Below are 26,224 nucleotides of genomic sequence, written 5' to 3'. Positions count from 1 at the left end.
ACCAAAAAGGCTGCCTTACTTTGTACTGGTTATTGGGCTCGCTGCAGCAAGGGCGATATAACTTCTCCCACTCAGGCGGGAACAATAATTATCAATGCCGCCGTCGCTACAAAGCCTCCCAAACGCACAGAACAAAATACGCTGCCACCAGCTCCGATTCTCTTAATTGTTAACTGGTCTGGAGCCAACACAAATCAGTAGTGTAATTCACCTCAGAGGACACGACAGTTCATTTAGAGCATGGAGAGATAAGCCAGTAATTTTATATTTTACTCCAAAAAATGGTAGGCAGTGTTTACAAAATATAAAAAGATATTACAAAGTAAGACAAATCATGAGTACAATACAATTACAAATAAAATGGGATTAAAATTGAAAAGAACACTTACATTTCTCTCATATCATTCCAGATCATGGTAAACCATGTAGCTCGGGGGAGGGGCGACATCAAAATACATTACAGAGCGTCTCTCAGGAGGCTTCCTGGTCAAAGGCTAGTGAAAACTGAGCTCTCATGGTCTTATACCATTAGCTCGTGACAACACTGAGTGGTCGGAGCTATGAAGTGCACTCCTACTTTCTCAGAGGTATGGAACATTTATATCCACCGTAGCTCCAGGATGCAACCTCGTATAGCGACGACGGAATTATTACACTGGTCAACAGCATTTTTGGTGCCAAAGATATTTCATCGAATTTAGGGTATTTTTGGGGTGCTGATTCTGAATATGTCATCAGTTTTGCCAGATTGGCTCAAGTTTTTGAGATTTTTGGTATCTTATTTATAGCACTTGTTGGTAAATGAGACGCATCATCTCATTAATTTCTTTGGATTAGTACTTGAACTGAGCAGTTCTCAATATAGTTTTGTGTTAATTAGTGTTCTAAAAGTTTGTTCATAGCTTGATTTTTGCACTAACTTTATGTTGTTGTCTGTTTTCCAGTGAAAAGCATGAACTCATCAAGAAGAAGTTGTCTTAACGATCCAGACTCATTCTGTTACATTTGTGGTGAATACACACTGCCAAAACATAGAAGAAACATAACAGACTTCGTAAAAAAAGTGTATTTTGCCTATTTTGGGGTTATGCTTGGGGACCAAGACAAGTTTTGGGCACCACACATAGTGTGCAAAGCATGTATCGAATTATTACGAAAATGGAGCAAAGGACAAAGAAAAAGCTTCAAATTTTGTGTTCCAATGGTGTGGAGAGAGCCAAAAAATCATCATGATGACTGTTATTTATGGTAAACACAGGTACAGGCACATCTTCACAATGAGGGACAGGCCTTCTTGCAGATTCCATGTTACTCCCATTTTCGTTTCTTATGCTTATTGAATCCTTGCACTTGCACTGCACAGAAATAACAGTCATCATGATGATTTTTTGGCTCTCTCCACACCATTGGAACACCAAATTTGAAGCTTTTTCTTTGTCCTTTGCTCCATTTTCGTAATAATTCGATACATGCTTTGCACACTATGTGTGGTGCCCAAAACTTGTCTTGGTCCCCAAGCATAACCCCAAAATAGGCAAAATACACTTTTTTTACGAAGTCTGTTATGTTTCTTCTATGTTTTGGCAGTGTGTATTCACCACAAATGTAACAGAATGAGTCTGGATCGTTAAGACAACTTCTTCTTGATGAGTTCATGCTTTTCACTGGAAAACAGATAACAACATAAAGTTAGTGCAAAAATCAAGCTATGAACAAACTTTTAGAACACTAATTAACACAAAACTATATTGAGAACTGCTCAGTTCAAGTACTAATCCAAAGAAATTAATGAGATGATGCGTCGCATTTACCAACAAGTGCTATAAATAAGATACCAAAAATCTCAAAAACTTGAGCCAATCTGGCAAAACTGATAGCATATTCAGAATCAGCACCCCAAAAATACCCCAAATTCATTAAAATATTTTGGACACCAGAAAAAAAATTTTTTTTTGTTGACCTGTGTTATTGATCTTGTTTTGCGACTAGCATTCTATTGAGACCAAACATGTCCTTGCTAGGCACAGCGAGTAAACAGGATACCAAGGGTACAGGAAATTGGGAAACACACTGGGTGATGGCCCGGCCGACGCAGGGGCCAAACATGTAACTTCCATAACTCTGTCACTAATTGGGGTCAAGTTATGCCTTACTATTAAGGTTGTACATGAACAAGACAGCACATGGTATTTCAGACTAGGGATTCCTGCACACTCCTGCCTTTGAGAAGGAGGAAGGGGACAGAGTCAAACTGGGACTCAAGTTACAGCTGTATTCAGAGGGGAGGGAGTTGCCTGCAGGCCAAGACAGAGAAATGAAGGTGGGGGGGGGGGGTCGAATCTGCAGTGTGTGTGTCTGTGCCATGGTACCTTCTAGATCTAATCTCACATTATGACATTTTTACATTATCGTGACCGCGACGTACAAACCTGGATCAGGTTACACCAGTGTTGTCAGGAGGAATGGGCCCAAATTCCAACCAACTATTGTGAGAAGCTTGTGGAAGGAGATCCCAAACACCTGACCCAAGTCATTCAGTGTAAGGGCAATGGTACCATATACTATTGAAATGGATGGAAACTTCTGACTTTGCAGTAAGTAATAAAATGCCTTAAACCACTCTCTCTCATTATTCTGGCATTTGGCAAATAATAATGGTAATCCTAATTGACCTAAAACGGGAAAAGTTTATTCTGATTCCATGTCAGATATTAAGAACATGCAGATGTGTCTTTATATATAGTGGATGAAAACTTCTGGTTCCAACTGTATCTGAAGGGCTGTCAGTGTAGAGGGATCATCATTTTCATTTGCACATGGAAACACAAGAAGCAATGGAATGAAACTGAACGGGAGAAGATACAGATTAGGTAATAGAAGGGTGACAGTGAGGGTGATCAATGAGTGGAACAGGCTGCCACGATAGGTGGGGAGTTGTCCTTTAATGGAAGTCTTCACACAGATGTTGGACAGACATCTGACTGAGATGGTTTAGTGACTCCTGCATTGACCAGCGGGTTGGACACGATGACCCAGGAGGTCCCTTACAACTCTAACATTCTAGTATTCTAAGGATGTCTCTAGGAAGGGTCATGTGTTTCTGGGGGAGGGGTGTGGGTGGAGTATGGGGTCTATGCAGTTGGAGGGCTTTTGGCTGTAGTTGGGTCCTCTTTGAGCAGTGTAGGTGGAGACTTTAGGGTTGAGCGAAACGGGTCGTTCATTTTCATAAGTCGCCGACTTTTGGCAAAGTCGGCGTCTCATGAAACCCGATCCGATCCCAGTGTGGGTCGGCCACGTGGAACGCGAACTTGGCGCCAAAGTCGCGTTTCGAATGACGCCTTCCCCGCCATTTTTTTGAGCCAATTAATTGTGGGCAGCGTGATGACATAGGTTCCGGCTCCTGCGGCATCATAGTGCTAGGTTCCGGCTCCTGCGGCATCATAGTGCTATGTTACGTTTTCGGACGTAGTAATTTCCGGAGTCAAAAAATAACATATGCCTTGCATGGAGGAGAGAGAGAGAGAGAGAGAGAGAGAGAGAGAGAGAGAGAGATATTAAAAAAATAATTTCATTGAGGGGTTTGGAGCGGTCAGGGTCTCTGGCAAGTGTTTGGGGTGGGAGTTTGTCCCTTTTGTGGGATGGCTTTAGGGGGAGGGGTCAAGGTCTTAGTGGGTGGGGTCAGAGTCTCTGTGGGAGGTGTTTGGAGGTAGAGTTGGGCCCTCTGCCGGAGGTGTGTGGAGTTGTTCCCTCTGGGAGGAGTGTGGGTGTGGTCAGGGTCTGTGTGGTTGGGCTTTGGGGTAGATTTGGTCACTTTGTGGGAGGGGTTTGGATGTGGAGTAGAGCCCTCTGGGGGGTGGAGTCAGGGTCTCTGTGGGAGGTGTTTGGAGATAAGGTTGGGCCCTCTGCCGTGTGTGTGTGGAGTTGTTCCCTCTGGGAGGGGTGTGGTCAGGGTCTGTGGGTGGGTTTTGGGGTAGATTTGGTCCCTTTGTAGGAGGGGTTTGGATGTGAAGTAGAGCCCTCTGGGGGGTGGAGTCAGGGTCTCTCTGGGAGGTGTTTGGAGGTAGAGTTGGGCCCTCTGCCAGGTGTGTATGGAGTTGTTCCCTCTGGGAGGTGTGGGTGTGGTCAGGGTCTGTGGGTGGGTTTTGGGGTAGATTTGGTCACTTTGTGGGAGGGGTTTGGATGTGGAGTAGAGCCCTCTGTGGGGCGTGGAGTCAGGGTCTCTGTAGGCGGTGTTTGAAGATAAGGTTAGGCCCTCTGCCATGTGTGTGTGGAGTTGTTCCCTCTGGGAGGAGTGAGGGTGTGGTCGGTCTGTGTGGGTGGGTTTTGGGGTAGATTTGGTCCCTTTGTAGGAGGGGTTTGGATGTGGAGTAGAGCCCTCTGTGGGGCGTGGAGTCAGGGTCTCTGTAGGCGGTGTTTGGAGATAAGGTTGGGCCCTCTGCCAGGTGTGTATGGAGTTGTTCCCTCTGGGAGGAGTGTGGGTGTGGTCAGGGTCTGTGTGGGTGGGTTTTGGGGTAGATTTGGTCACTTTGTGGGAGGGGTTTGGATGTGGAGTAGAGCCCTCTGGGGGGTGGAGTCAGGGTCTCTGTAGGCGGTGTTTGGAGATAAGGTTGGGCCCTCTGCCATGTGTGTATGGAGTTGTTCCCTCTGGGAGGAGTGTGGGTGTGGTCAGGGTCTGTGTGGGTGGGTTTTGGGGTAGATTTGGTCCCTTTGTAGGAGGGGTTTGGATGTGAAGTAGAGCCCTCTGGGGGGTGGAGTCAGGGTCTCTGGGAGGTGTTTGGAGGTAGAGTTGGGCCCTCTGCCTGGTGTGTATGGAGTTTTTCCCTCTGGGAGGAGTGTGGGTGTGGTCAGGGTCTGTGTGGGTGGGTTTTGGGGTAGATTTGGTCACTTTGTGGGAGGGGTTTGGATGTGGAGTAGAGCCCTCTGGGAGATGGAGTCAGGGTCTCTGGGAGGGGTGTTTAGGTTCCTCTGGATCTGACACTGGTTTATATGCTGACGGGGTGGTGTGGAATGGGCACTTGCTGATCTGTATTCCTGGGTCCTCTCTATTGTCACCATCCCCTCTTTGTGCAGGTGGCTGAGCCGTCGCTGCACCGCTCTCGTCTTCTCGCCCTGTAACAGCCGGGTCCTGGTGGCGGATAAGTCTGGAGACGTTTTCTCTTTCTCAGTGAAGGCGGCGGAGGAGTATGGGCGACTGGAGCTGGGGCACCTCTCTATGTTACTGGACTTGGTAATTAGGGGGCCGTGGAGAGCGGGTCACCAACTGCTCTGCTGCCTCCTCTCACCTCTCCTCTTACAGGTGGCAACTCTGGATGGACAACACATCATAACCTGCGACCGTGATGAGAAAATCCGAGTCAGCCAGTGGGGGGCACCACACGTCATCACCTCCTTCTGCCTAGGACATACAGAGTGAGCTGGGCAACGGGTCTCTGGGAGAAGCCCTATAGGGGGTGGGTCTGGGTGGTCAGTAATGGGAGGGGCTACTGAGATAGTTACCAAAGGATGTTGGCCCTGTGGGAGTTTGCAGAAAGGGATAACCGGTGACTTGTTGGGTGGCTGAGGGTCAGAAATGGACAACCGCTCACGTTTCTTATGTTCCAGGTTTGTGTCACAGCTGGTGCTGCCAGAAGGTCGAGAGAAGCTGCTGTTGTCCGGGTCAGGAGTAAGTGACAGGTGTGCGGTGACCGCACCTCCCCCGTTTGCCCTACGCCCTTCCCGTTGGCCCCGTACTTGTCTTTTGCCTCTCCCCCTCCACATCTCCTCTTTTTCTTTTTTCTTTTTTTTTTTCTAGGATGGGACGCTGCGTCTGTGGAGATACGAGACCGGACAAGAGCTTCAGAACTGTACGATCAGCAGCATCCCGAGGCCTGATGATGATCTAGAGGTCAAGGTGAGACCCTTCCACCAAGCCCAGACTGTGCCGTGGGCTCCTGACCGCTTGTGTGGGGTGGATCCTCAGGAGGTGATGGGGCGTTTCATGATGGGATTTTTAATTACTAGTGAGATCATGATTCTTTCAGGAATTTGCAGTCGCCAGGATCCGCTGCTGCCCCAGAGGAGAACAAGTAGCTGTGGTGTGCGATGGGTGAGGAGCTGGGGGACGGGATCTAGTGTCTTCCGATGGTGGTATCGTATGGGCGGGATATCATGAGGTGACTTGGCGTGTGGGCGGGTTATGACCCCCGATAGACGCCCGGGGTGGAGTGAGGTGTAGACTTGTTGTACAGGACATGTGTAGTGTAAGTTGGTTGGTGACCAAATTTTCTGTCTTCTAGCGTTCCTGGAATCTACCTGTTCTCAATCTTGGCCAGTCCATGTCTTGCCCACCCGCTGTATGTCAACCTTCCATATGTTCCTGTGGACCTGGATTTTGAGGACTCCACTTCCCTTTGGGTGTTCTCTGCCATCAAGGCAAACCCTATACAGCTCCTCCAATATAGGGAGCAGAGATGGCAGGTCAGACATTACTGTGGTGGGGGATGCAAAGTGCTGAGCAGAAGGAGCGGAAAACGTACTGTTGGCTGGTCTGCATGCTGGGCAAGGGGGAGCGGGGCTGGTCGGGTGTGGTGGTTGTGCTGGGCGTGGGGGAGCTGGGCTGTGAGAATTTTAGCCCCCCATACGAGAAATTAGCAGCAGCGGTGGAGTCTGACTGCAGGGTCCACTGAGAGCCAGAAGGTTAAGAGAATTGGAAAGGAAGATGTGGATGTAGAGGAGTTTGTTACATACTGATTGTGAGATCCAGAGGGCACAGTTACAAGACACGGGAGAAGGTTTCACTGAATGTTAATAGGATTAGCAGGGATTCTGTGTGCAGCAGGAAGAGAGTTTTAAATACTAGAATAAGGGGGAAAAAGAATAAGCAGGTGGTTTGTGCGATAATCTGTCTGCAGTCACCACTGGTGGGGAGTCTCCCTGTATATAGAGATACACAAGAGCGTGTCTACAGCCACCGCTAGGGGGAGCTGCCTGTATGCAAAGATACATAAGATCCTGTCTGCAGCCACCACTAGGGGGAGCTCCCTGTATACAGGGATACATGATAAGATCCTGTCTGCAGTCACCACTAGGGGGAGCTCCCTGTATACAGAGATACATGATAAGATCCTGTCTGCAGTCACCACTATGGGGAGCTCCCTGTATATAGACATAAGATCCTGTCTGCAGCCACCACTAGGGGGAGCTCCCTGTATACAGAGATACATGATAAGACCCTGTCTGCAGTCACCACTAGGGGGAGCTCCCTGTATACAGAGATACATGATAAGATCCTGTCTGCAGCCACCACTAGGGGGAGCTCCCTGTATACAGAGATACATGATAAGATACTGTCTGCAGTCACCACTAGGGGGAGCTCCCTGTATACAGAGATACATGATAAGATCCTGTCTGCAGTCACCACTAGGGGGAGCTCCCTGTATACAGAGATACATGATAAGATCCTGTCTGCAACCACCACTAGGGGGAGCTCCCTGTATATAGACATAAGATCCTGTCTGCAGCCACCACTAGGGGGAGCTCCCTGTATACAGAGATACATGATAAGACCCTGTGTGCAGTCACCACTAGGGGGAGCTCCCTGTATACAGAGATACATGATAAGATCCTGTCTGCAATCACCACTAGGGGGAGTCTCCCTGTATATAGAGATACACAAGAGCGTGTCTACAGCCACCGCTAGGGGGAGCTGCCTGTATGCAAAGATACATAAGATCCTGTCTGCAGCCACCACTAGGGGGAGCTCCCTGTATACAGAGATACATGATAAGATCCTGTCTGCAGTCACCACTAGGGGGAGCTCCCTGTATACAGAGATACATGATAAGATCCTGTCTGCAGCCACCACTAGGGGGAGCTCCCTGTATACAGAGATACATGATAAGACCCTGTGTGCAGTCACCACTAGGGGGAGCTCCCTGTATATAGACATAAGATCCTGTCTGCAGCCACCACTAGGGGGAGCTCCCTGTATACAGAGATACATGATAAGATCCTGTCTTCAGCCACCACTAGGGGGAGCTCCCTGTATACAGAGATACATGATAAGATCCTGTCTGCAGTCACCACTAGGGGGAGCTCCCTGTATACAGAGATACATAAGATCCTGTCTGCAGTCACCACTAGGGGGAGCTCCCTGTATACAGATACATGATAAGATCCTGTCTGCAGCCACCACTAGGGGGAGCTCCCTGTATACAGAGATACATGATAAGATCCTGTCTGCAGCCACCACTAGGGGGAGCTCCCTGTATACAGAGATACATGATAAGATCCTGTCTGCAGTCACCACTAGGGGGAGCTCCCTGTATACAGAGATACATGATAAGATCCTGTCTGCAGCCACCACTAGGGGGAGCTCCCTGTATACAGAGATACATGATAAGATCCTGTCTGCAGCCACCACTAGGGGGATCTCCCTGTATACAGAGATACATAAGATCCTGTCTGCAGCCACCACTAGGGGGAGCTCCCTGTATACAGAGATACATAAGATCCTGTCTGCAGCCACCACTAGGGGGAGCTCCCTGTATACAGAGATACATGATAAGATCCTGTCTGCAGCCACCACTAGGGGGATCTCCCTGTATACAGAGATACATAAGATCCTGTCTGCAGCCACCACTAGGGGGAGCTCCCTGTATACAGAGATACATAAGATCCTGTCTGCAGCCACCACTAGGGGGAGCTCCCTGTATACAGAGATACATAAGATCCTTTCTGCAGCCACCACTAGGGGGAGCTCCCTGTATACAGAGATACATGATAAGATTCTGTCTGCAGTCTCCACTAGGGGGAGCTCCCTGTATACAGAGATACATGATAAGATCCTGTCTGCAGTCACCACTAGGGGGAGCTCCCTGTATACAGAGATACATGATAAGATCCTGTCTGCAGTCACCACTAGGGGGAGCTCCCTGTATACAGAGATACATGATAAGATCCCACATGCAGCCACCACTAGGGGGAGCTCCCTGTATATAGAGATACATGATAAGATCCTGTCTGCAGTCACCACTAGGGGGAGCTCCCTGTATACAGAGATACATGATAAGATCCTGTCTGCAGTCACCACTAGGGGGAGCTCCCTGTATACAGAGATACATGATAAGATCCTGTCTGCAGTCACCACTAGGGGGAGCTCCCTGTATACAGAGATACATGATAAGATCCCACATGCAGCCACCACTAGGGGGAGCTCCCTGTATATAGAGATACATGATAAGATCCTGTCTGCAGTCACCACTAGGGGGAGCTCCCTGTATACAGAGATACATGATAAGATCCTGTCTGCAGTCACCACTAGGGGGAGCTCCCTGTATACAGAGATACATGATAAGATCCTGTCTGCAGTCACCACTAGGGGGAGCTCCCTGTATACAGAGATACATGATAAGATCCTGTCTGCAGCCACCACTAGGGGGAGCTCCCTGTATATAGAGATACATGATAAGATCCTGTCTGCAGTCACCACTAGGGGGAGCTCCCTGTATACAGAGATACATGATAAGATCCTGTCTGCAGTCACCACTAGGGGGAGCTCCCTGTATACAGAGATACATGATAAGATTCTGTCTGCAGTCACCACTAGGGGGAGCTCCCTGTATACAGAGATACATGATAACATCCTGTCTGCAGCCACCACTAGGGGGAGCTCCCTGTATACAGAGATACATGATAAGACCCTGTGTGCAGTCACCACTAGGGGGAGCTCCCTGTATACAGAGATACATGATAAGATCCTGTCTGCAACCACCACTAGGGGGAATCTCCCTGTATATAGAGATACATGATAAGATCCTGTCTGCAGCCACCACTAGGGGGAGCTCCCTGTATACAGAGATACATGATAAGACCCTGTGTGCAGTCACCACTAGGGGGAGCTCCCTGTATATAGACATAAGATCCTGTCTGCAGCCACCACTAGGGGGAGCTCCCTGTATACAGAGATACATGATAAGACCCTGTGTGCAGTCACCACTAGGGGGAGCTCCCTGTATATAGACATAAGATCCTGTCTACAGCCACCGCTAGGGGGAGCTGCCTGTATGCAAAGATACATAAGATCCTGTCTGCAGCCACCACTAGGGGGAGCTCCCTGTATACAGAGATACATGATAAGATCCTGTCTGCAGTCACCACTAGGGGGAGCTCCCTGTATACAGAGATACATGATAAGATCCTGTCTGCAGCCACCACTAGGGGGAGCTCCCTGTATACAGAGATACATGATAAGACCCTGTGTGCAGTCACCACTAGGGGGAGCTCCCTGTATATAGACATAAGATCCTGTCTGCAGCCACCACTAGGGGGAGCTCCCTGTATACAGAGATACATGATAAGATCCTGTCTGCAGCCACCACTAGGGGGAGCTCCCTGTATACAGAGATACATGATAAGATCCTGTCTGCAGTCACCACTAGGGGGAGCTCCCTGTATACAGAGATACATAAGATCCTGTCTGCAGTCACCACTAGGGGGAGCTCCCTGTATACAGATACATGATAAGATCCTGTCTGCAGCCACCACTAGGGGGAGCTCCCTGTATACAGAGATACATGATAAGATCCTGTCTGCAGTCACCACTAGGGGGAGCTCCCTGTATACAGAGATACATAAGATGCTGTCTGCAGTCACCACTAGGGGGAGCTCCCTGTATACAGAGATACATGATAAGATCCTGTCTGCAGCCACCACTAGGGGGAGCTCCCTGTATACAGAGATACATGATAAGATCCTGTCTGCAGTCACCACTAGGGGGAGCTCCCTGTATACAGAGATACATGATAAGATCCTGTCTGCAGTCACCACTAGGGGGAGCTCCCTGTATACAGAGATACATGATAAGATCCTGTCTGCAGCCACCACTAGGGGGAGCTCCCTGTATACAGAGATACATGATAAGATCCTGTCTGCAGTCACCACTAGGGGGAGCTCCCTGTATACAGAGATACATGATAAGATCCTGTCTGCAGCCACCACTAGGGGGAGCTCCCTGTATACAGAGATACATGATAAGATCCTGTCTGCAGCCACCACTAGGGGGATCTCCCTGTATACAGAGATACATAAGATCCTGTCTGCAGCCACCACTAGGGGGAGCTCCCTGTATACAGAGATACATAAGATCCTGTCTGCAGCCACCACTAGGGGGAGCTCCCTGTATACAGAGATACATGATAAGATCCTGTCTGCAGCCACCACTAGGGGGATCTCCCTGTATACAGAGATACATAAGATCCTGTCTGCAGCCACCACTAGGGGGAGCTCCCTGTATACAGAGATACATAAGATCCTGTCTGCAGCCACCACTAGGGGGAGCTCCCTGTATACAGAGATACATAAGATCCTTTCTGCAGCCACCACTAGGGGGAGCTCCCTGTATACAGAGATACATGATAAGATTCTGTCTGCAGTCTCCACTAGGGGGAGCTCCCTGTATACAGAGATACATGATAAGATCCTGTCTGCAGTCACCACTAGGGGGAGCTCCCTGTATACAGAGATACATGATAAGATCCTGTCTGCAGTCACCACTAGGGGGAGCTCCCTGTATACAGAGATACATGATAAGATCCCACATGCAGCCACCACTAGGGGGAGCTCCCTGTATATAGAGATACATGATAAGATCCTGTCTGCAGTCACCACTAGGGGGAGCTCCCTGTATACAGAGATACATGATAAGATCCTGTCTGCAGTCACCACTAGGGGGAGCTCCCTGTATACAGAGATACATGATAAGATCCTGTCTGCAGTCACCACTAGGGGGAGCTCCCTGTATACAGAGATACATGATAAGATCCTGTCTGCAGTCACCACTAGGGGGAGCTCCCTGTATACAGAGATACATGATAAGATCCTGTCTGCAGCCACCACTAGGGGGAGCTCCCTGTATACAGAGATACATGATAAGATCCTGTCTGCAGTCACCACTAGGGGGAGCTCCCTGTATACAGAGATACATGATAAGATCCTGTCTGCAGTCACCACTAGGGGGAGCTCCCTGTATACAGAGATACATGATAAGATCCTGTCTGCAGTCACCACTAGGGGGAGCTCCCTGTATACAGAGATACATGATAACATCCTGTCTGCAGCCACCACTAGGGGGAACTCCCTGTATACAGAGATACATGATAACATCCTGTCTGCAGCCACCACTAGGGGGAGCTCCCTGTATGCTGAGATTCTGTTTGCCCCCTGCACAGAGGTGTACACTCCTTCATGTATCAGCAGCGTCTGACTGCAGCACATCTTCTGTGTGAACACCGCCGGTCCAGATGAATCGGGCCCTTCATGTTAGTAATCAGTGTAGTCTGTTGCTGGTATCACAGGTATCTGTAAGTACAGAGCTGAGATTTCCGCCTTCGAGCACCTGCATTCACACCGGCGGTGACCCAGCTTTCCCAGGATCAGATATTACTAATGTGTGTTACTCTTCTAGAGTTATTACTCCTGTGGCGGATTGAGGAGGGGGCTAGAGGCTCTCGGACTGTGCCATGGGTGGGAGTCATGTGCGTGGGGCCATCACTGACCGCTCCTGTGTGTTCTCTGCAGCCTGCGCCAAGAGACGACCGCACGAAGGAGCTGTCAGACGTGATCGGGGAGAGCTGGGAGCAGATGGGAGGTAAGCCCCGCCCACTTGTCAGCGGAGATCACAGGTGGCATCTGAGGGCCCGGGAGGATGTGACCTATTACGGGGAACGAGTCATCAGAGAAGGACGTGTTTTCGGGGTCCTGTGTATATCGGGGTGCGGCCCCTTATCCTACAGCTGGACAGTACAGTCATGTAGTCCCCATAGCTGGGGGTCCATTATCTGGGTCCTGTGTATATCGGGGTGCGGCCCCTTATCCTACAGCTGGACAGTACAGTCATGTAGTCCCTATAGCTGGGGGTCCATTATCCGGGTCCTGTGTATATCAGGGGTGCGGCCCCTTATCCTACAGCTGGACAGTACAGTCATGTAGTCCCCATAGCTGAGGGTCCATTATCTGGGTCCTGTGTATATTGGGGTGCGGCCCCTTATCCTACAGCTGGACAGTACAGTCATGTAGTCCCTATAGCTGGGGGTCCATTATCCGGGTCCTGTGTATATCGGGGTGTGGCCCCTTATCCTACAGCTGGACAGTACAGTCATGTAGACCCCATAGCTGGGGGTCCATTATCTGGGTCCTGTGTATATCGAGGTGTGGCCCCTTATCCTGTTGGGGGAGGATCTGAAGTGACCCTTCACAGTTGACTCAGTGATTTTCAAATTGATCCACAGGGCGTTGCCTGCAACTGAGAATGACCAGACAGAGATGTGTCTCTGTTTGGGAGGATCAACGGCAAATCCCTAATCCCGTTTATTGTATCACACTTTTCATAATCTTATCAAGTTATACTTCAACCAATAGTATAAAAACACATTCACAGTTCTTAACCTATAAGAATGCAGGAAAACCCGGAAACTACATATATGGCCGTGTCTACGTGGCATAGAAATAAACATAACGGCTTGTGCGTCAGGGTCTCGTAGAACAATACACCCTCAGTCTCATATCTTATTCAGACTAGAACAATCTGGCTTTCATAACAACTATGAACTTTAGCCTAGTAACAGAATTTATCACAAAACAACAAGATGGAGTCAAAAAGTACAAAATGGAGCCTGCTTTAATTTTTCTTAATTTAGTCCTTCACAATCCCCCCCAGATACATTTTGTTAACTAATGTCCAGCATCAGAGGTACTATCCCAAGCTCTAAGCTCGAGGGGTACTGGTCTTCACATGGCTGGTGCCATGTTACCAGCCATGGCTGTTGCGGCACACCCGTCCCCCCTGTATACTAGAATTTACGAATAACAATTATTGATAACAGTGGTGGGGATCTTTTGAAGATAGCCATGCGCTTGGCTTCAACATCTTCATCGGGTAACTTTGTGAAATCGGTGTAGAGAAGAGCAGGGGTGGCAACGCTTTTGGTTTCATCATTAGTTGTCTTAGTGCAGAATTTCCAAATACATACAGAAATACACCAAAGAACAAGTTTTAGTATTACATACATAACAAGGATAAAGGCAGCAATGTGTAACAAACTTTGCAAGATTCCAGTTATCCAGCCCCCAAGTCCCTTAAACCAATTGGCTGGATTAATTAAGGAGAAGGTGTCTGCCCACCGACTGTCCTTATTACGGTCATTGTCTTTATCATATTGATCTCTGAGTCTTTGAATATCCTTTAACTTCATAGTGCTATTGGGATCTATATAATGACAGCATGCGGGTCCAATAACCTGACACATACCACCCTGTGCTGCTGTTAAGTAATCCAGTACTACAGTGTATTGATTAGTGACTATGATAAGTTTTGGACAACAACAGTAGTATTAAAGGGAACCTGTCACCCCCAAAATCGATGGTGAGGTAAGCCCACCGTCATCAGGGGCTTATCGCCAGCATTCTGTAATGCACTCTGTAATGCTGTAGATAAGCCCCCGATGTATCCTGAAAGAGGAGAAAAAGACATTAGATTAAACTCACCCTGGGGCGGTCCCGCTGGGGTCCGGTCCGATGGGCATCGCGGTCCGGGGCCTCCCATCTTCATTCCATGACGTCCTCTTCTGGTCTTCACGCCGCGGCTGTGGCGCAGGCGTACTTTGTCCTGTTAAGGGCAGAGCAAGGTACTGCAGTGCGCAGGTGCGTGGCGTCTCTGACCTGTCCCAGCGCCTGCGCACTGCAGTACTTTGCAGACTAACATAACTAACTAACATAAGACTAACGGTATCAGATCCATTACACAAATCCAAACTGTTCTTTTTCTTCCACGGAAATATGATTCTCCTTTAGAGCTAAATATCCTCACTTCAGTTGTGCACAGTACTGGAGCGACCATTCAGTCTGTTCCACCGGGTCTATCCCCCTCTGGGATGCCCAAAATGCCAACGCGGTACTTAGTGAAAGGAGGAGGGCGTCTTAGACTATCGCTCCGGACACTGGTTATATATATATATATATATATATATATATATATATATATATATATATATATATATATTCCTGAGTTCCGTATCCTACCCAATCTTCGATCACCTCACCGCGCCTGATTCTAACAGTGATCAGGAATTCAGGATATTTTGACTGTAAAGAGAATTACATCACTGGTCAATCCGGGGTGTCCGTCCCTTATGAGGTACGGTTCGAGCACTGGGCCCCCAACGGAACTACACCTCTATATGATTCCACCCAAGAATCACCCCACCATCGGGGACAACCTCTGATTTTCTTTGCAGCAGCAAACACAGGAAAACCACACCAAACGGTCAGTCTGAACAGTATAACTGCCACCTTACCGTGGTTGTTGTGGGGGATTATCAGTCCCAATTTCCAGTGCCTGTGTCCGGTCCGAGGGTCCTTTGTCTTGTTGTCCTCCGGGGGGCAGAAGCGTCTAACGAGAGGGGACTATGTAATCTAAGAGGGCGCTGTGAATAACACAAATAACAAGAATACGCTATGTAAGGGACGGTGCTAATACAAGACCTAATCCTATGTACTAATGGGATAGCACTGCACATAACAGTAGAGGAAGCTATATAGTAAGGAACTATAGAGGATGGTACGTAATAAGGGACAGTGTTATACATAATAAGTGAGCACATTATATACTAAGGGACTGTATCCGTGTGCAGTGTCGGTGTGCTGCCCGCTTTTACAGACGCATTGAGCATATCCTATGCTGATCCTCAAAATCGGATAAGAACAAAACTTTCTCAGATCCGTGATTTTCATGGATGTGTGAATGAACCTATAAAACTCTACGAGTCCGTGTGCCATCAGATAATAAAGCCTGGCAGCACACGGACACGTCACCCCGATGTGAGACTGTAGAATAAGGGATCACTGCACGTCACACAATGATCTCTACATCCAGGCGCCGCTGACGTCCCGTCTGATTACAGCCGCTTTCTGCTGTTTGTTCTCCATCTGGTCAGACCTTCATGTCGACCTCTCCCAGCCACGATGACCGTCGCAGCCCTGAAAATAAGAAGGTCACATACATTGTACACATACATGTGTCCCCCCCATTAATATGCCATTAGCCACGCACCACTCTAATATATAAAGTGATGATCAGCACTGTGCCCCATGACCTATCAGTGATACAAATGATTCAGTCTGTGACTCGCCCCGACTACCTGTACGGCCACAAGGTTTACAGTACAAGCGAGGGGACTGAGATCCCTGAAGTCTCGTGCGCATGCTGCTTATTTTTCTTTTCCAAAGATTTTATTTGGATTTTAAAATAACAGGCAAGAAAAGGGAATAAGGGTGGGATAGGACGGTGGGGGGGGGGAGTGGAAGAGGGAGGGGCATAGGGAAAAATATCAATACAACAATATAACAGTGATATACACTTATAAGGTACATAATGTCCAGGTCATAAGGTTTAAACAAAACAACTGCAAACCAACGCATAGACAAATAAACAGACGAGAGATTGCAAGCCAATTAAGGCCAATCATATGTGAGCAAATATTTAACAAGGATTGAACCGTTAGTGCACAGAGTATAAAATTAAATGGTATTGCACCTAGAATTTGGTGGTGAGGGAATTAAGTAATGGGGGACGGAAAGGCCTTGTCCCATTTGTTCCATTTTTTGTAAAATCTTGCAAACTGATTGCTAATCAGAGCAAATTTCAGTTCATGTGATCTATGTTGCTGGACTAGGTGTAGGATAGCCTCTGGATTTGGGAGTATTTTGTTTTTCCAGTGGAAAGTGATGAGATTTTTTGCTACAAGACAAAGATGAATAAAAATGGGTTGGAGTGCCAAGTCTAATTCGTCCAGGTTGAGGGAAAGAAGGGCCATTTGAGGGGTGAGGGTTAAAGTTTTGTTAGAGAGTTTGTTGAGAGTGGTAGAGATCCAAGACCAGACTATTTTGACTCTAGGACATTCCCAGAGCATATGTAATAGATCTCCCTTGAAGCCGCAGTCTAATTTTGCCGGGGTAAGGTACCAATTACTAATAGTTTTAAAGTATGTTTCTTGAAGAGAGAATGAGATTGTGGAGTCGTACGTTTTGGAGAGAGCTTCTTCCCATTGCTCAGGAGAAAAGGTGGATTTTAGGGTTTTTTCCCAGGTGATCATATAAGGGCTTTTTGACAAACTATCGTCATTGTTGAAAGAGTCATAGAGAAAACCATGACTCCAGAAGATTTTATGATGAGGATTGAGTAAGACTTTTATTGAGGAGTGGGTAAAGTTCATTATTTTTCTTTAGAAAAGCGAGGACATTATCTTTTAGGAGGATGAATTCTAAGAAAAAGGAGTGAGGAATGTTAAAGTTTTTCCTCAGGGATGAAAAGTCTAAGAAATTGGAGCCGTTGTGGATATCTCCCAATTTTGTGATTTTAAATTCTGGCCAGATTGTAGGGAGGGTTATATTAGATAGACTAAAGATAAGAGTAAGGGGTATGTTTTTAAGAATGGAGAATTTGTGTGTCCGTCTGCTTGGTTTGGAGAATTTACGCCAGGCTTGGGCGATGGCCTGGAATAGAGGGTGAGCGTTGCAGTTAGGAAGATGGTTTGAGATTGCTTGAGTGATGATATTACTTAACTGTTTGCCATTATTTAAAAATAATTCCAAGTCAAACCAGGCCGGAGGTTCACGTTGGAAAATCCAATGGACACTTTGTTTAATCAGAAGGGTTTGATAATGGGCAATAATGTTAGGAAGGCCCATCCCACCATTCCCTTTCCTCCTGTATAATGATGAGGAAGAAGTCCTGGCTTTTTTTCCTCCCCACAAGAAGGTTTTGAACAAGGTTTGGATATTTGTTAGAAGTATGACCGGGATGGGCAGAGGGAGACATCGGAGAACATATAGAATTTTTGGAAGGGTATGTGTTTTAAGGATATAATTTTTTCCCCACCAAGAGAGATTTTTTTCTTTAAAGATTAAGCAGTCTTTGCTTATTGAGTCTGTCAAATTTCTCAGATTTATCTTCACCGTAAGTTGGAGATTGTTGCAGAGAGTAATACCTAGATAAGGAATCTCTCTGTTGCACCAGTTGAGGGATGTTTTATCCTTTATTGCATCCGTTTGTTTAGTGTCAAGATTAAGAGGAAGGATGTTCGATTTTGATTGGTTGATTTTGTAGTTAGATAGATCTGAGAACTCGTCCAGCTCACTAAAAACCTCAGATGAAGAGTTTTGGGGGTCAGTTAAAGTCAAAATGATATCGTCCGCGAATAGGCTTATTTTGTGTTCCTTGTGTTGGGTATGGATACCTTTAATTTTGGCATTGCTACGAATGTGTTCGGTTAGGGGTTCAAGGGCCAAGTTGAAAAGTAGGGGTGATAGGGGGCACCCTTGTCTGGTGCCATTTGAGATAGTAAAGGGGTTTGAGATATGGTTGTTGGAGGTTATTTTCGCGCTTGGGTTTGAGTATAGTGCCATAATTGTAGTCACTAGTTTTTGATCGAATCCAAATTTGAAAAGAGTGTGTCTAAGGAAGTCCCAATTTATGCGGTCAAAGGCCTTCTCGGCATCTAGTGATATTAAAGTTGTTGGGGTTTTTGTTGAATTGGCGTACCTGATGGCGTTTATCAATCTCCTTGTGGCGTCTGCGGGCTGTCTCCCATGTGTGAATCCCATTTGGTCGTTGGCCAGAAGATATGGGAGAAAATTACTCAACCTGTTGGCTAATATTTTGGAGAACAGTTTTATGTCTGTGTTGATGAGGGAAATGGGGCGATAATTGGTCAATAATTCAGGGTCACCTTTAGGTTTCGGGATCAGGACAATCGAGGCCTCAAGCATTTCCTTTGGAAATAACCCCTGGTCTGCGGCAAAGTTGAATACTTCTGCAAGGTGGGGAGATAAGAGTTTACTGAAGGTTTTGTAATATGAATTATTAAAACCGTCGGGGCCTGGGGATTTGTGAAGGGGGAGTTTGTTAATAGTATCTTCTATTTCAATAGGGGAAAAAGGGGCAGACATAAAGGCCAAGTCAACGGTTGATAAAGAGGGAAGATTAATTGAGTTGAGGTAATCATTGATAGCTGACGAGTTGGGTTGGGAAGAGGAAGAAGTTGAATTGAGGTTATATAATTTTTGGTAGAAATGGGCAAATTCATTAACTATATCTTGGGGGTGGGATAATATACCGTTTTTGGAGGTGGCTACTATTCTGTTGATTCTATTATAAATTCTTTTATTCTTTACCCTATTTGACATGAACAAAGTCGGTTTATTTAGTGCGGAGTAATATATTTATATTTTGAAGATTTTACTACTGCATCGTATGGGTACTGTCACACAGTCACACTTTGATCGCTACGACGGTACGATTCGTGACGTTCTAGCGATATCGTTACGATATCGCAGTGTCTGACACGCAGCAGCGATCAGGGATCCTGCTGAGAATCGTACGTCGTAGCAGATCGTGTGGAACTTTCTTTCGTCGCTTGATCACCCGCTGACATCGCTGGATCGTTGTGTGTGACAGCGATCCAGCGATGTGTTCGCTTGTAACCAGGGTAAACATCGGGTAACTAAGCGCAGGGCTGCGCTTAGTAACCCGATGTTTACCGTGGTTACCAGCGTAAAAGTAAAAAAACCAAACAGTACATACTTACATTCCGGTGTCTGTCCTCCAGCGTCTCAGCTTCTCTGTACTGTGTGAGCGTCTGCCAGCCGGAAAGCGAGCACGGCGGTGACGTCTGACGTCACCGCTGTGCTTGCCGGCTATGGCGCTTACACAGTGGAGAGAAGCAGAACGCCGGGGACAGACACCGGAATGTAAGTATGTACTGTTTGTTTTTTTTACGTTTACGCTGGTAACCACGGTAAACATCGGGTTACTAAGCGCGGCCCTGCGCTTAGTTACCCGATGTTTACCCTGGTTACCGGGGACTTCGGCATCGCTCCAGCGCCGTGATTGCAACGTGTGACCGCAGTCTACGACGCTGGAGCGATAATCATACGATCGCTGCGACGTCACGGATCGTGCCGTCGTAACGATCAAAATGGTACTGTGTGACAGTACCCTAAGGAGTGGTGATGAGTGACTTGAGATTTTGTCTCAAGGTCAAGAGTTCAGTTTGGAGAGAGGAGGATTGGGAATGGTGGGCTAGTATTTCGGATTCTTTATTGTGGATTTGGGTTTGGACTTCCAAGATTTTCCTTCTATTTTCTTTTTTAATTTTTGACGAAATGTCAATGAAAGTACCTCTGAGTACAGCCTTGTGAGTACACCAATTATTAAAAGGGTTGGTTGAGGAGGATTTGTTCTCTATGAAGAATTGGGAAATGGCCTTTTCTATTTTTTGCTTGTGGAAGGTGTCGTGGAGGATGCTAGAGTTACATCTCCACATATTGGCTTTCTTAAGAGGGGGACCTAATTGAATAAGACTGTGTACTGGTGAATGATCCGAGAAAGATTTTTTGCCTATAGAGATCTCCTGGAGTCTGGGGAGAGTGAACACGTCCGTAAGGATTAGATCAATCCGGGATGTGGACTGGTGTACGTCTGAAAAGAAAGTGTACTCTCTTGACGACGTATTTAGGCACCTAAAGACGTCGAAAAGTTCGTTTTTAAAGATCCACTGATTTAGGTTATCTGAGGGACTGCGGGTGTGTGAGGAGGAGTCTATAGTACTATCCGGTGTAATGTTGAAATCTCCAGCAAGAATTAGTTCACCTTTCCTAACCTTGGAGATAGTTTTCATAAGCTTGTTAAGAAAGCGAATTTGGTGACGGTTGGGGGCATAAAGGTTTACTAGGGTACAGATTTGGTCATTGATTTTGCAGATCAAGATGAGGTATCTACCGTTAGTATCTTTATGTTCCTCTATGATTTCAAAAGGAGTTGAGGAACTTATCATAGTGATTACACCTGCTTTTTTCTGGGGACCACAGGATGTAAAAATGTAGGGGAACTTTTTGTGATAGAGGTGTGGGTGGTTGTTAATCATGAACTTTGACTCCTGAACGCATGCAATGTCTATGTGTGATCTTTCTAGCTCCCTCCAGAGGGAAAACCTCTTCCATGGGCTATTTAGGCCTTTCACATTGTAGGAGGTGAGTTTGAAACTCATGATGGGTCTAATTTGGATTAGGTGCGGGGATGATCAGTAGAGAGCTAAGTAACTTGGAACCTGGAACAGATGGATACAATGATATAGACTGAACCAGTACTTGAATACAATCGGTGTATATCAGTAAAAAAAAAAAAACAACCTGTAAAGAGAAAGGCAGATTATTAACAGTAAGCAATAAACATAAGCAGAACACTAAGTAGTGATCTGCTACTAAACACACGGGGTATTTCACATGGACGGGTAATAGTGAAACCCAAAGTAGGCATAAAGAGAACCTAGTAGACAATGAAGTTATTTCTCATGTTCCAGTATTTTGTCTTGGTCTGGAGATGGATCTTAGGAAGTTGGCACCTTCCTCTGGGGTGAAGACAGGGATAACTTTGCCCTGGTGGCGGATTAGGAGCTTGAGGGGGAATCCCCAATTGTATGGGATTCCTTTATCCCTGAGGGCAGAGGTGACGCCGGAGAATGAGCGTCTAGCATCTAATGTGAATTTTGACAAGTCAGGAAAGACCTTCAGATTGCTATACGGGTCTGGGAACGTTTTTTGGTCCTTTAGGTATTTTAGAATTTTTTCTTTCGTTTGGAAGAAGTGTACCCTCAGGATTGTGTCCCTTGGGACTTCGGCTGCTAATTTTGGGGGCCGCGGAAGTCTATGAGCCCTGTCTATCTCAAGATCAGAAGAGGAGAGGTTTGGTATAGCTGATTTGAAGATGTCTTTAATGTGGTCAGAGAGACGTTCTGGAGGAATGCTTTCCGGGATGCCTCGTATCTTTAAATTATTGCGGCGGCTTCTATCTTCCACGTCTGAGATTTTAAGCTTGAGTTTGTATACCTCAGCAGAAAGTTCCTCTAAGTCAAAGGACGAGTTAGCTGATTTTCGTTCAAGTTTTTGTAGTCTCTCTTCATGGTTGGTAATCTTTTCAGAGAGCTTTTCAAACATTGAATTTAATTTGAGGTCAATCTGTTTACTTTGTTCTTTGAAGTTTTTGTCCATATCCCTTCCCATTTTTTCCATTTTTTCAGATAGTCTGTCCAAGTATGAGAATACGTCTCCCTGTGGCGGTTCGAGACCTACTTTGGATCCCTTTAAAGATGGAAAATCATCCTCATAATTATAGTTTGGGGGATTTTTCTTGGCCTTGGGTTTCACGGGGGAGGAATTTGGAGAGATATCCTCTGACTCCTCATCCGAGCCAGATTGTTCGTGTGAAGAGGTATAAACCTTTCCCCATGTTCCTGGAGCGTTTCTTTTAAGGCTCTGAGAAGTGTCCATCTCCGCGAGGATTTGGTTGTTTTTACCACTATTTACGGGTATGCATTGGGGGTAGTAAGATTGCTTTGTAGGAGTGTTAAGCCTGCGTGGTGAGCGGGATCTACTTCTATTAGTAGCAGTAGCTCTATCGCTGTTAACTTGGCGTTGTGGATGAGCTTTGTTGCTTTTTGGTAGGTTAGGGATTTTTGAGGCAGGAGAGGACCCTTTGTTTCTAGTGGTGCTCATTCTGGAGATAAGGTGAGATTTTATAGATGTATAAAGAGTTGACCGGCTCACCCCCCTTGTTTGTTTTTATGTTTCCCCCTTTTTCACTTGAATAGTGGTGACTGATACGTAATAAGAGGTGACAGATTTAGAAGGTATAGGTTCACAGAGATTATGGGGAAATGAGCTTCTCCTTTAAAATATAAGCCACTAGGTGGTGCTGTGGTGTTGTGTTCCCCAGAGCAGTCTCTCTAATAGGAATTGTGAGCTTTGGGCTTGTTATTATCACAGCTCAGCTCTCTGTCTCTTTAAGAGTGAAGGGAGTGAGATTAACCCTTGCTTGTATGGTAGCACAGCAGGGCTTCCTGCTCAGGCAGTGTGATTAACCCCTCCTCAGATTTTAGTATTTCTTGGGGCAAGAGGGATGTGAGAGTCTGTTATTATCCTCTGTAAATACAACCACAGCGGCTCCCTGCTAGTACAGTTTATGGTATGTATTATTATTATTAGTCCTCTTCTTAGGCTCCCAGCCGTATAATAAAGAGACCCCCCCTGATGTAGGCACAAATTAGTTCCACAGCTTTGCTCCCTGACTCCTTATCTCTATATCAGCGCTGCCTGTCTGTTCTTTTAGAGCAGCCGCTCTGCTGCCTGCTGTGCTTGTCAGCTCTAGGGGGATTGTGTGTCTTTTCTGCAGGGCAGGTGGCAGCGTCTAGTGGTGCTCTTTCTCCTGGCTGGTTCCCTCTTAGCTACAACTAGTGAGGCGGGGGAGGGATCGCCGTCCTGCTTGTTCAGTCTATAAGGGTATGTGCACACGATGCAGATTTAGTGCAGAATTGGTGCAGAACTGCAGCAGATTTTTCTGCTGCAGAAACGCTGCAGAACTGCACTGTGATTTACACTACAATGTAAATCAATGGGAAAAAAAAAAGCTGTGCACATGGTGCAGAAAAATCTGCGCAGAAACGCTGCAGATTTCAAAGAAGTGCACGTCGCTTCTTTTGTGCAGTTCTGCAGCGTTTCTGCTGCAGATTTTTCTGCACCATGTGCACAGCTTTTTTTTTTCCCCATTGATTTACATTGTACTGCACAGAAACTGCACAGAAACTGCACAGAAACTGCACAGAAACTGCACAGAAACTGCATAGAATCTGCATAGAAACTGCACAGAAACTGCACAGAAACTGCATAGAAACTGCATCAAATCTGCAGATGCAGATTTAGTGCAGAAAATTCTGCACCACATTTCCTACGTGTGCACATAGCCTTAGTGTTGCAGCTGCTTAATCTCCTGGCCAGTGATAAGGAAGTGTGCAGGGCTGTCACCCACGGTGAAGGCTAGGGCCAGGGGAGACCAGTAGCACTGTGACAGTGACGCTAAAGGGCCTACCCCAGCTGAAGTGCTGTCACAAAGGGTCCGGATCTTTGTCCTTGCTTGCGATGGTGCAGGGGTTCAGCTGTATCCGTTGTTCAAGGGGGGCTTCAGTGTCACCTTTCTCCTCGGGAACACTCTCAAAGTGCTGGAGGGTATGGAGGGGACCCCTGTTATCTTGGGTCTCCAGTGGTTGCAGATCTCCAAGGAGAGAGAGGATGAGGAGCCAGGCCGCATGTAGAAATTTAGTCCCTGGCTTCAGGCCTGTGAGGAGGTATAGGCCGCAAAGTCCTCAAAAAGGGCCAAAATTAGACCAAAATGATCTTGAAAGATCCGGTGACTTATTAGGATGCTAATATAGTGGAATCTGAGCTTGGATGGTTCAAAACCGTCGCAGATTAAGTCGGATTTTGTGGGTTTCAATGGAGCACCCGGTTCCTATGTCCTCATGGTACAAGGCACAGGCCACGCCCCATGCTGCTTATTTTTCCTTGCAGATTTGCAGCAGAATAAAATCTACATAATGTCAATTCTTAAAAAAAAAAACATAAGGCTATGTGCACACGTTCAGGATTTCTTGCAGAAATTTCCTGTGCAAAACCGGACATTTTCTGCAAGAAATCCGCATGCGATTTTACCGCGTTTTTGGTGCGTTTTTTTTGCGGATTTTTCCGGAGGTTCCCAATGCAATAATATAGTGGGAAATCCGCAAAAAATCCGCAAAATTAATGAACATGCTGCGTTTTTTACCGCGATGCGTTTTTTTCGCGGAAAAAAACGCATCATGTGCACAAAAATTGCGGAATGCATTCTAAATGATGGGATGCATAATGTGAGCGTTTTCTTTGCGTTTTTATAGTGAAAAACGCGAAAAATCTGCAACGTCTAAGAGGAAAGACCTCCACTATTCTAGACAAAAAACCAGTACACAGGCAGAGATGCTTACCTGTCCAAGGCCCCCAAACAGTTGCACTAGCCAAGGTGCAGCGGACCCAGGGTAAGATGGGAGATACACAGGTGCAATAATACCGGTAAGGCAGCCACCCTACAATCAGGAATTGGCCGCTTGGTGCACCTGTGCAAACCGATAGTCTGTATGTGGCGTGTTCACACAGGAATGCAGAGCACATGGCTCAAAGCTTATTAATGACGCCATGAAGCGGGCTCACCATGATGCATCCTGTGTAAACAGAGCCATCTATTATTGCACCTGTGTATTTGCCATCCTAACTTGGGTCCGCTGCACCTTGGTTAGTGCAATTGTTTGGAGGCCTTGGACAGGAAAGCATCTCTGCCTGTCTACTGGTGTTTAAGGTCAATTCTTGCAGCGTATTTCACCCGTACTAATGGGGAAAATACATAACAAAAGCATGGAAAAATGTGGAACAAAAATAAATGTGTTTTACACACCGTTGTTCCTGCCAACACATTAGGACATGCAGCAGAATGTTCTCCTGCAAATCCTGAATGTGTGCTGTGAGGCAGTGACCCCTGTTACAGCTAGGGGGCGCTGTATGTGCTCTGCAGAATGTGCATGGAAGCGTAGTGAGGCCATGAGGCCGTACTGCAGACACAGGTGTGGCTGTAATTAGAATAGTGAAGCAGTGATGCTACGTTCACATTAGCGTTGTGCAGCGCAGCGTCGGGCGCAGCTGCGGCGACGCATGCGTCATGCGCCCCTATATTTAACATGGGGGCGCATGGACATGTGTTGTCTTTCGTTTTTTGACGCTTGCGTCTTTTTTGACGCAAACGTCAGGGCGCAGAGGACGCAGCAAGTTGCATTTTTTTGGCGTCCAAAAACACAACGCATGCGTCGCAAAACGCAGCGTTATGCATGCGTTATGCATGCGTTTTGCATGCGTTGTGTATGCGTTGTGCCGCCGACGCTGCGCTGCACAACGCAAATGTGAACGTAGCATGACTGATTAAAAAGCCCTGTAGTAGTGGGGGAGGTGTGTCAGTGTGTTGTTGGAAGCAGACAGGGCAGTTGTCTGCAGAGCTCTCTGTGTGGAGCAGCACAGAGGCTAAAGGAACCAGAGACTGACACCCTGCGTCTCGGGCTGTCTTACGTGTACCCGGCTGCACTCCAGAGGATAAAGAGTGCAGTGTGCTGAGTGAGTACAGAGACTTGTTACCGGCGTGCGGTCACCCAGGGAAACTGGACAGAGGGAAGTTCGGCCTGTGTATTGACTGCGTCATATAGCCATGCATTATTAATGGACTGTATGAAGAAGCCGTATACTATATTGACTGTGTGAAGGAACACAATAAAAGAACGTTTTGTTT

At 46.8% G+C, this 26,224-nt stretch overlaps 1 protein-coding gene across 3 annotated transcripts in view; it reads left to right on the top strand.

Annotated features, from left to right (window-relative positions):
• The window catches only part of WDR4 (WDR4 tRNA N7-guanosine methyltransferase non-catalytic subunit), a 154,505-nt gene that overhangs the window by 43,488 nt on the left and 84,793 nt on the right, over positions 1-26,224 (top strand). For all 3 annotated transcript variants that reach the window (XM_077293516.1, XM_077293515.1, XM_077293517.1), the window contains 7 exons: positions 5,071-5,227; positions 5,297-5,409; positions 5,602-5,662; positions 5,792-5,890; positions 6,021-6,085; positions 6,276-6,456; positions 12,556-12,625. In XM_077293516.1, coding sequence (XP_077149631.1) covers positions 5,071-5,227; positions 5,297-5,409; positions 5,602-5,662; positions 5,792-5,890; positions 6,021-6,085; positions 6,276-6,456; positions 12,556-12,625 — 746 coding nt within the window. The remainder of the gene's footprint in view (positions 1-5,070; positions 5,228-5,296; positions 5,410-5,601; positions 5,663-5,791; positions 5,891-6,020; positions 6,086-6,275; positions 6,457-12,555; positions 12,626-26,224) is intronic.

This window comes from Ranitomeya variabilis, chromosome 3 (genome assembly GCF_051348905.1).
Source record: "Ranitomeya variabilis isolate aRanVar5 chromosome 3, aRanVar5.hap1, whole genome shotgun sequence".
Classification (NCBI taxonomy): Eukaryota; Metazoa; Chordata; class Amphibia; order Anura; family Dendrobatidae; genus Ranitomeya; species Ranitomeya variabilis.
This window is presented reverse-complemented; position numbering and strand designations above follow the sequence as displayed.